Source organism: Rhodotorula toruloides (assembly GCF_000320785.1).
Source record: "Rhodotorula toruloides NP11 unplaced genomic scaffold Scaffold11, whole genome shotgun sequence".
Taxonomy (NCBI): domain Eukaryota; kingdom Fungi; phylum Basidiomycota; class Microbotryomycetes; order Sporidiobolales; family Sporidiobolaceae; genus Rhodotorula; species Rhodotorula toruloides.
In genome coordinates this window covers 20,304-30,438 of record NW_015622971.1, presented here as the reverse complement: position 1 = coordinate 30,438, position 10,135 = coordinate 20,304, and the positions used below count along the sequence as shown (strand labels likewise).

At 62.5% G+C, this 10,135-nt stretch overlaps 3 protein-coding genes across 3 annotated transcripts in view; 1 reads left to right on the top strand and 2 right to left on the bottom strand.

Annotated features, from left to right (window-relative positions):
- Nucleotides 1–350, bottom strand: part of RHTO_00866 (nucleobase transmembrane transporter) — a gene marked incomplete at both ends in the record, with an annotated part of 2,231 nt that extends 1,881 nt beyond the window's left edge. The window contains 2 exons of the mRNA XM_016414550.1: nucleotides 25–32; nucleotides 108–350. Of these exons, the coding sequence (XP_016273231.1) occupies nucleotides 25–32; nucleotides 108–350 (251 nt within the window). The remainder of the gene's footprint in view (nucleotides 1–24; nucleotides 33–107) is intronic.
- Nucleotides 351–801: 451 nt separating this feature from the next.
- RHTO_00865 (nuclear distribution protein nudE-like protein) lies at nucleotides 802–2,997 on the bottom strand (the record flags this gene model as incomplete). Its single annotated transcript, XM_016414549.1, has 5 exons — nucleotides 802–2,003; nucleotides 2,073–2,209; nucleotides 2,268–2,416; nucleotides 2,687–2,894; nucleotides 2,972–2,997. 5 exons carry the CDS (start codon nucleotides 2,995–2,997, stop codon nucleotides 802–804), a joined length of 1,722 nt encoding a protein of 573 aa, XP_016273230.1.
- A 437-nt stretch (nucleotides 2,998–3,434) lies between these two features.
- On the top strand, nucleotides 3,435–10,005 carry RHTO_00864 (ATP-binding cassette transporter; the record flags this gene model as incomplete). Its single annotated transcript, XM_016414548.1, has 23 exons — nucleotides 3,435–3,806; nucleotides 3,866–4,445; nucleotides 4,509–4,542; nucleotides 4,607–4,761; nucleotides 4,832–5,072; nucleotides 5,157–5,189; nucleotides 5,316–5,350; nucleotides 5,418–5,496; nucleotides 5,576–5,612; nucleotides 5,683–5,877; nucleotides 5,936–6,407; nucleotides 6,487–7,010; nucleotides 7,068–7,650; nucleotides 7,706–8,286; nucleotides 8,360–8,590; nucleotides 8,652–8,958; nucleotides 9,016–9,066; nucleotides 9,131–9,258; nucleotides 9,318–9,426; nucleotides 9,493–9,505; nucleotides 9,567–9,629; nucleotides 9,686–9,881; nucleotides 9,946–10,005. The coding sequence occupies 23 exons, from the start codon at nucleotides 3,435–3,437 to the stop codon at nucleotides 10,003–10,005; spliced, it is 5,079 nt and encodes a 1,692-aa protein (XP_016273229.1).
- Between the last annotated feature and the right edge of the window lie 130 nt (nucleotides 10,006–10,135).

Genomic DNA, 10,135 nt, shown 5'->3' with positions numbered 1-10,135 from the left:
CCCCCCCCCCCCCCCCCCCGCCACAACGGCAGCTGTCGCCACGGCGCGACGAGGAGACAGATTCAGCCACAGTGTCCAGCGAGACCAAGAGTGTCAGGAGGGCGCACCTGCTCGCGCTGGTCCTCCTGCACCCGCTCCAAGCTCCTCGTCTCGATCCCGATCCCGGCAAGGTACGCCGTCAACCGAGCGAGTTTGCCCGTCCCATCCGCAGCCTCGACATCCGTCGTCGTCCCCTTCACCGCGGAGGGAGTCGAAGTCGAGAGCTTCTCGTCGTCGGCGTCCGAGCTGAGTTCGGACGGTGAGCGCGTCGGGACGGCTTTCGGCTCGATTGAGAGGGAAGTGGTAGCCATGGCCAGCCCACTAGCACTCGAGGCGAGAGCGAGCGAGGAGAGGTTGAGCGGTGTCCGAGCGTGCGAGCGGAGCAAGAGAGAGCGAGAGCGAAGAGAAGCGGGTCGCGTGAGCGTGTGTGGCAATCCGTTTGACCCGCGTCTAGAACCCCAGCAACCAGCTGATAACCCGGCGTGCTCACCGAACAGCGACCATGCGGGATGCTGTGAGCGGAGCACCAACACCCACCCACCCAAATTCAGCGCGCCGTATCGCACGGCGAGCAGCGTTGGTGGCGACGGGCGAGCCGGACGGTGTAGAGTTAGCACGGCGCGGGACAAGGGCGGGCGGAAATGGGCGGACGAAGGACAACCCTCTCCTCGTCGTCGTTGCTGGCGAACGTTTTCCTCTCTTCTCCCTATCACCCTCTCACTCACTCGAATGCGAATGCAATGCACTCAGAATCACACTCCCTTACCGCCCAGGCAACCTCGGAACAGGCGGTACCTCCTCCCTCTCCCTCTCCCTCCTCTCGCGTCCGTTCGCGAGGGACACCCTCCTCCCCAGCAACCCAAACCCTCCACTCGCTCGTCTCGCCCCTCCTGGGCCTTGCGACTGTCCTAATGCGCTCGAGGGCCGTCCGAGTCCGAGTCCTGAGGCGGTCGAGCGACGCAGAGGGTCTTCAGAGGGCGTTGAGCGCCCCGAAGTAGAGGAGGAGGTGCTTGATTGGCGTCTGACGTGCGTCGCGCCTGCGCGGATAGAACTCGCCAGTCCTGCGACAGGCGGATTCCCTCCTCCTCCTCCTCCTCCTCCAGGTCCGACACTCCTTCCCAACCCTCCGAGCCTCGAACTCGGCCTCACTCCGGGCGTAGGCGACGCAGCTCGACTTGTCCCGCTCGTCGAGGTCGAAGTAGAGGAGACGCTCAGCCGACTTGGTGGACGAATCGACGAGCCTATCGAGGCGCGGAGGGCGGAGCGTGAAGGTGGGCGAGTCGATTGCGTTTGCGGATGGGAGTGCGAGTCGAGCCGACTTGACGGTCGAGAGCTCGTCGCGGAAGTGGTAGCAGGCAAGCGCATAGTCGAACTCCTCGTCATCCCTCCCCCCCCCCCTCCCATCCCTCCGCCCGCCGCGCGCGCACTCAAGTTCCCCAAACTCGGACTCCCCCTCCCCCCTCCCCTCCGCGGCGCAGGCCCCCGACCCTGATCCAACCGTTCCGTCAACCGCCTCACTCGACCAGTCATAGCCTGCATCTCCCGGATCATGCTCGCCGTGTCGCTGCGCGTTAACCGGGCTGCTGTCGATTGCGGAAGCTTGGAGGGTGAGGCGGTGGTGGTTGGGGAGGAGGAGAGGGAGGGGAGGTGTGAGAGCCTCGTGGAGCGGGAGAGCGGAGCGGGAGGGAGGTTAGCTAGCGACCCCGAGCCCGAGGAGGAGGAGAACGAAAGCGGGCGAGGAAGCTTCGATGGAGAAGCCGAGGTCGTAGGAGTCGTGCGTGATGAAACGGGCGTAGGTTGGACAAACTCGATTGTGGGAGTTTGCGGCGAGGCGGGCGGAGAAGGAGTTCGACGACGCGGTGGGGGCTTCGTAGGTGTCGCGTTCGAGTCGGTGTGCTGTGAGGCGAGGCGGGCGGTAGCGGTATCAAGTTGCGATTTCGTGATCGCCAATTCCTCGTTCAAGTCTGCCCGTCTTCCCATCAGCATCCCGCCCCGAGAAACTTCGCGAGGAAAGGGAAGGGAGCAAGACGCACCTCGCAACTCGTCCCTAGCCCTCTGAACTTCCTCCTCCAACCTCGCCTTCCCCACCAACTCTTCCTCCAACAACGCGATCCTCTCAAGTGACTTGTTGTACCGCGCTTCGAGGTCTGCCAGACTCGAACTCGTCGCCCTACGCCCCTCTATGTCAGTCCAGTTCAAGGAGAAAAGGAAGGCGGAGAGGGATGCACCGTTCCCGTCCCTCGAGATCATCGTTATCCACCTCGACCTCTCTCAACTTGTTCCTCAACCCGCGCTCCGTGAGACGCAGCGACTCGAGCTCTTTTTGCATGTGCGTTATGGTTGAGGAGTGGGAGGAGAGGGCGAGGAGGTATTTGGACTGCGGGAGGGCGCAGTGTCGAGCGAGCGGGTTTGGCGGGGTGGTGGGAAAGCGCAAAGACGGACAACGGAGTCGAGGGCGACAAAGTCGGGGCCGGCAATTCGGAGCGAAATGCGGTAGTTGAGAGGGTCGTCGAGAGTGCGGGGAAGCGTCGAAAAGGACGAATAGCCGGGGAAAGCGAGTCGAGCGAAAGAAGCGAAGGAAGAACAAGCGAAACCGAGCCGTCAGCAGAACGGCCCATCGCTCGCCCTGCACGGCTCATACACTCACCTTCCACTCCTCCCTCTCCTCCCTCAACCCTTCCACCTCCCCTCTCATCCCCCTCTCGCCCTCCTCAAACCTCTCCAACTCGCGCTCCAACTCGTCCTGCAACTCGCGCAAATCGCGCAGGTCGTCTTCGGCGGATTGGAGTTGCGATTGGAGAGAAGTGCAGAGCGTGCGGTAGTGCGTTAGGGCGGAGGAGGGGGAGGTGAAGGAGCTAGGAGGGCGGGAAGTTGAGGGACGAAGAGAGTTAGGGAGCTGTGAATGAGTTCTCTCGGAGCGAAGGGAACGTACGGGTCGTCCACCCCGTCGCCTGCCATCTTTATGCGTGTCCTCGACTGTCCCGCGCCCCCTCACACGCCGTCACCGCGCAATGGAGAGTTTCGTGAAGTGGGGAGGAGCGAGCGAGGCTGTCGTCGTCGTCTCTGCGCGGCGGGGCGGGCGGCGACGGTGTAGCCGTGGTCAGAGAGAGTAAGCAGACAGCTCGACGGTCCCAGCGAGGCAGCACGGCGAGAGCGAGCGTCAAGGACGACGACAGGAGGCGGGGGAGTGCCGTCCCTCACCTCTTCCACCACAGCTCGCTTTGATGCGCGAGTGAGCCAGCAAATACGAGTACACTCTACGAGTAACTGTCCACTCGATAGCCACACGGTTTGGAGGAGTGACACGATGATGATGTCGGGTCCTCTCTTCTTCTTCTTCCCACTCGCTGTGTGTGTGCTGGTGTGTGCGCTGACAGGTTCGGACTGAGGCTACGATGCTCGTGTTCGCACTGGGCGCTCTCCCGCGCTCGCTCGTCGTCCACCCCTGGATCCCTCACCTCGCCCTCGCCGTCCCCGCCTGCGTCGCATCCACCGCCGTCGCTCTCTCCCTGCCTGCGACGCGAACACAGCCAATCCAACTGAACGACGACCAAGACGACAAGGCAGACGACGCAGCGGAAAAGGACACCGAAGTCGACCCGGACCACTTCTACCCGCACTTGAGGCGCACGAAGAAGGCGGCTGCGTGTGTCGTCTTGACCGCCTTGTTGGCGCTCGAGTTGTTCCGGGTCGGGTGGGAACCGCTTGCGTTCGGGCGGTACGGATGGCGGGACTGGGTCGAGCGGGCGGCGAGGGTCGTCTTCTGGGTGCGTTCGCTTCTTGCGCCGCTCACTTTGCGCAGGACTGACTCGTACCCTCCGCACAGACTGTGACCTTTGCCCTCTCCCTCCTCTCCTTCCCGCACCCGATTCCCGCCTCGCGCGCCTCGCTCAAAACCCACTGGCGCCTCACCGTCCTCCTCTTCACCCTCACTTCCGCCTTCCTCGCCCTCACTCTCCTCCGATGGCTCCTCCCGCGCTCAACGGGTCTCTCCCTCCTCCCTCCTCGCGAATCGTACGGCTCCCCTTCGTACGCCGCTCAAATGGCCATCCTCCTCGCCTCGACATCACTCCAACTCGCCGCCTTCCTCCTCCTCGGAACGACCCCTCACTCCGCACCCCTCATCCATCCCTCGCACACCCCCGCGAAACCCATAATCACCCTCCCCTCGACCTCCCCACTCTCGCTCCTCCTCTTCTCATGGATCTCTCCCGTCCTGCATACCTCTTACACCAGCGCGGAACCGATGGACGAAGGAACCCTCCCGGCGATTCCAGCAGCGGACCGCGCCCCGAACGCTTGGAGGAAGATCAAAGAGTCGAAGGAGTTGATGCACAAGGCGCCGAGGGGTTGGAATCCGTTGCTTTGGAGGATCGTGGTTGTTAATCGCAGGTTGTTCTTCTGGCGTGAGTCCCCGCCCCCGCGTCTACTCCTCACTGTGAACTGACGAGGGTTGGTGCGACGAGCAGAGATCAGCCTCTCGGTAATCAACGCAGTGCTCTAGTCCGTCCCTCCTCGCCTTCTTACCATCTCTCCCAACGTCCCATTGACGCCTGCTGTGCCGCAGCTACGTCCCTGCCTTCTTCCTCCAACGCCTAGTCCTCTTCCTCGAAGAGCGCCCTACCAGCCCAGACCAGTCCCTCCAGTGGGGCTACGTCTACTGCGTCGGGCTACTCGTGGGAGCGGTGGTGGAGAGTCTCGTTAGTGGACAGTTGTGGTTTGGTGCGCTCCTTCCCTTCCTCTCTCCTTCCCCGGGCGAGTACTGATATCAGCGAGTACGTGAGGGAAACAGTCTCGAATTCGATGCTCTCCACCGGTATTCGAGTCCAACTCAACACCCTGATCTTTGACAAGACCCTCCGGCGGAAAGACATCTCTGCCCCTTCCACTTCCTCCCCGTCTTCCCCGAATTCGAACGACTCGAACGACGCTGACGAGGGAGACGACGACGAAGAGGAAGAGGCGAAGGAAGGAACGGGAGGCTTCAAGACTAAGAGCTCGTTGACGAACCTGTTTGCGATCGACTCGGAGCGGTGCGTCGGCCTCGCCTCCTCCCTTGACTCTCTTTCTGAGGTCGAGGATGCAGCTGATGAGGTTGTGTATCGCGACGTGTGAAGGGTGGCGGACTTTGCGACTTGGGCTTTCTCGTGGTACGTCCGCGCCGTCTCGCTCCTCGCTCACTCTCTCGCTCGCTCGTGTCGCTTTTGTAGCGCGCAGGCGAACGTAGGGCCAGTTGAGCCGGACGAGACTGACGGCTCGTCCCTCGACGCGCGCAGCTGGGACGCCCCAATCGAGATCTTCATCGGCACGAGTTTCGTCCTCCCCCTCCCCTTTCCGTCCTGCTGCTCCTCGCACTGACGATGCTCGTGGCGCACCAGTCTTCCTCTACTCCTTGATCGGCTACGCGGCGCTCATCGGTATAGCTGTGGCGGTCTTGTTCTTGCCGCTCAACAATTGGTGCGTTCGCCCCGTCCCCTTTCCCCAATCCCTCCTCTTGCGAGAAGGTGAGCTGATAGGTTGTGGGATGCGTACGCAGGGCTTCGAGTCAGTTCATGACGACGCAGGATAAGCTCGTACGTCTCCCGCTCACGCCCGCACGGCTCGCTCAGCTCGCTAACGCCCTCCCGCCCGCCCGTCGCACAGATGGCCACCCGCGACCGCCGCGTCTCGCTCATGAACGAAGTCCTCGGCTCGATCCGGATGATCAAGTTCTACGCTTTCGAGCGGCCGTTCGAGAAGCGCATCCTTGATGCCAGGAGGGACGAGTTGAAGACGCTCAGGTGGAACTATTTCCTCGAGGTGTCGTTCCAGGGAATTTGGTCCATCTCGCCTATACTCGTGAGTCCCGCACCATTCTCCGAGGGAGAGCGAGATGCTCATGGACTCGTGAGCGCAGTGCATCCTCGTCTCGTTCTGGGCCTACACCTCCCCGCTCCTGATGAACCGCCAACTCACGCCCTCGACAGCCTTCACCGCCCTCTCAGTCTGGAACGAACTCCGCTTCGCCCTAAACGTCGTACCGGACGTCCTTCAGTCCGCGCTCCAGTCGCTCGTTAGTCTGCGCAGGATCGAAAAGTTCCTCCGCATGCCGGAGATTGAGCATTTGCAAGGGATGGACGTGCCGGTTTCTGCTGAGGGTGGAGGAGCGGGCGTGACGGGACTCGAGACGGACGGGTCGGACGAGCGCGTCGCGTTCGACCATGCGACGGTCACGTGGCCTCAACACGAGGACGAAAAGGACGACGACGAGGAGGACGAGGGCGCGCAGAAGCCGTTCGAGTTGCAGGACTTGACGCTCGAGTTTCCGAAGGGCGAGATGTCGCTTATTTGCGGCAGGCTCGGTAGTGGAAAGACGTTGTCGCTCCTTGGTGCGTCCGTGAGATCGCTGTCATTCTATTCGCTCGCCGTATGAGTGAAGACTAATCGCGCTGCGCTTCGAACGCGCAGCCCTCCTCGGCGAAGTCGACGTCCTCTCCGGCTCGGTCCACTGCCCGCGCTCGCCGCCGTCCGCCATCGCCCTCCCCTCCCTCGACTGGGACGCCTACCTCACCGAGGAGAACTGGATCGCCCCCTCGCACACCGCCTTCGTCCCGCAACAAGCCTGGCTCATGAACGACAGCGTGCGGAACAACATCCTCTTCGGCCTGCCGTTCCGCAAAGAACGGTACGAGAAAACCCTCGCGGCGTGCAGCTTGACGAGCGACTTGGCCATCCTCGAGGACGGCGACAGCACCGAGATTGGCGAGAAGGGCATCAACCTCTCTGGCGGACAGAAGGCGCGCGTCTCGCTCGCTCGCGCTGTCTACTCTCGCGCTGGCATCCTCCTCCTCGACGATGTTCTTTCGGCTGTCGATGCGCACACCGCCGCACACATCTACGAGCAGTGCCTCAAGGGCCCGCTACTCAAGGGCCGCACGGTGATCCTCGTCTCGCACCACGTCCAGCTCACCGCGCCCGGAGCAGGCTTTGTTGTGCGTAGGGTCTGCTCGCCGCCTCTTGCGCTCCGACTGACCACTCTAGATTCGCAGGTCTCGCTCGAGAACGGCCGCGTCGCCTTCTCCGGCTCGTCGAGCGAGTTCTTCGAGTCGGACGGCTACAAGGCGATCGCTGGCGACGACAAGGATGCGGCGGACGAGGAGCCGAAAGCGGACGGCGTGCTCTCGACCTCGCCCAAGAAGCCGTCCGTCCTCTCGACCTCGCCGCGTAAACCTGCGACATTCCTCCCGCCCAACGCCGGCAAGCCCAAGAACAAGACCTTCGCGCAAATCGTCGCCGAGGGAAACGACTCGACGCCTGCTTCGTCCACCGACGTCACCTCGGCTAGCGAGTCTGGCGAGGAAGACGAGTCCGACTCCGAGCCGCAAGATCCGACGATCGATGGCGACGACCAGAAGAAGGACAAGGTGTCGCCAACATCGAAGGGCGAGCACAAGCCGCGCAAGCTCGTCGAGGAGGAGACCAGGGCTGTCGGAAAGGTCTCCGCCGACGTGTGGAAGCTCTACCTCGGCTCGATGGGCGGCCTGTTCTTCTGGATGTGGTTTGTCGTCGCGTTCGCTGGCGCCAAGCTTGCGGACGTCGCGCAGACGTGGTGGCTCGGAAAGTGGTCCGGAGGTGCGTTTCCCTCCCCGCCGTTCTCGTCTCGACGAGCTGACTTTACTCTTCGCAGACGCTGGTCCTGACTCGGCGCACAGCACCAACTACTACCTTATCCTCTATGCCATCCTGTCAGTCTTGGCCGCCTTCGTCGACACCGCCCAGTGGTTCGTCCTTTACGCGGGAACGCTCCGTTCCTCAGCCGTTCTCCACGAACGACTCTTGCACGCCGTCCTCCGCGCACCCCTCCGCTGGTTCGACAGCCAGGCGCTCGGCAGGATCCAGAATCGCTTCAGCAAGGATCTCGAAGGCATCGACAGCTCGCTGCCCGACAACTTTGGCCGGTCGCTCATGTACGGCCTCGGCGTCGTCACGACTCTCAGCGTCGTCGCCTCGTCCGCACCGACATTCCTCCTCGGCTTCGCCCTCATCTCGGTCCTTTACTATCGCGACGCCCGCCTTTTCCAGACCTCGGCCCGCGAGTTCCGCCGCCTCGACTCGGTCAGCAAGAGTCCGCTGTTCAGCATCTACGGCGAGGCGATCGCCGGCGTCGCCGTCATTCGCGCATTCGGCAGCAGTGCCCGGTTCATGGCGATGATGCTCGACCGCGCGACGACCAACGTCACCTTCTACTGGTACCTCTGGGGCACGAACGTGAGTTCTCGATTGATCTCCCGGCGCTGTCGTTCAAGCAGGAGCTGACTTGCATTTCGGTCGGCCTTCGCAGCGCTGGCTGTCGATGCGCTTCTCGCTCCTCAGCGCGACGGTCGTCGCCTTGACCGGCTACGTCCTTATCTCGGCAGGCGACAAGGTCGATGCAGCTCTCGCCGGCTTCACGCTCACCTTCGCCCTCAACATCTCGAACGACATCCTGTTCCTCGTCCGGCGCTACACCCAGCTCGAGCTGTCGATGGTCGGCGTCGAGCGGACAAAGGAGTTCAGCGAGATCAAGCAGGAGGTGCGTCGGGCGGGGCTCTTTCGCGTCTCAGCACGGCATACTGACCCTCGCATCGTCGCAGGCCGCCGAGATCGTCGAACCGCGCCCGCCCGCTCACTGGCCGACCGGCAACATCGAGGTCAAGAACCTGCACATCCGCTACGCGCCCGAACTGCCCGACGTTCTCCACGGGTTGACCTTCTCTGTCAAGGCCGGCGAGAAGATCGGCATCGTCGGTTCGACGGGGTGCGGCAAGTCGACGCTCGCGGCATCTTTCTTCCGCTTCGTCGAGGCTCACTCGGGAGCCATTGTTGTCGACGGCATCGACATCTCCAAGATCGGTCTGCTCGACTTGCGGTCGCGTCTGACGATCGTTCCGCAAGATCCGGGTGAGTTCGTCTCGTCGCTTCGTCACGCTTCTCTGGCTGACCGACTCGCCTTTTCAGTCATCCTCTCCGGCACGCTCCGCTCGACGCTCGACATGTTTGAGCAGTACGGTGCGCGCGACATTCGTCCCGTTCCAGCTCGTGCTCTCTAGCTGATCCGCTCACGCCTTTGCAGAGGACGCCGAGATCTTCGACGCCCTCCGCCGCGTCCACCTCATCCGCGAGGAGGAGCGGCCGGACGAACAAGAAGCCGGCACCAACCGCTCGGTCTTCTGGAACCTTGATGCTGATGTCGCCGAAGGAGTGCGTCTCGTCTGACTTCTTTCGAGCTTGACCCTACTGACAGTTTTATGCGTTTGTAGGGAAGCAACTACTCGACTGGTCAGCGGCAGCTGCTCTGCATGGCTCGTGCGCTGCTCAAGCGGAACAAGATCCTCTTGCTTGACGAGGCGACCGCTTCGACCGACCACGGTGCGTTCCATCTTCCCCTGCTCGTTCGGAGTTTCCAGCAGCCTGACGCTTCTCCCTTGTTCACAGAGACGGACGAGCTGTGCGTCGCAGAAGTTCGAACGCCCGCATCGCCTTCGCTGACTCTCATTCTCCGCTCGCAGCATCACCCAGACAATCCGGGAAGAGTTCGCCGACGCGACGCTCCTCGTCATCGCACACAGGCTGTACGTTCCCTCGCCCGCGCTCTCTGATCTCAGGCTGACTCTCGTGCGCCCTGCAGCCGCACCATCATCGACTTTGACAAGATCCTCCTCCTGGACAAAGGCAAGCTGATCGAGTTCGAGTCGCCCGCCAAGCTCCTCGAAGACCCGACGAGTCGCTTCTACGCTCTCTGCCGCGCGACGGGACGGAAAGAGTTTGCGATCTTGAAGAAGATGAGTAAGGGCAAGGCGAGGGTCACGCATAGGCCGAGAAAGGTGCGTTGCGACCTCTTTGTTCGCTTCCGCTTCCACTTAATGCTAATCTCGCTCATCGGTGCAGCTTGTACGCCGCTCGACTGCCAAGGTCCCGAAGGCGCAGGGCTCGAACGGCCACGCGTGAAGTCGATAGAAGCGTCCTCTCTTTTCTCGCATGTACATCTTGAGAAACGCTTCAAGCTATCGCGCTGGCGCTGTATTACTGTTCGTGGCTTATCGTTGACCAGAAGCGGCTGGACGAGCGGAAGTCGACC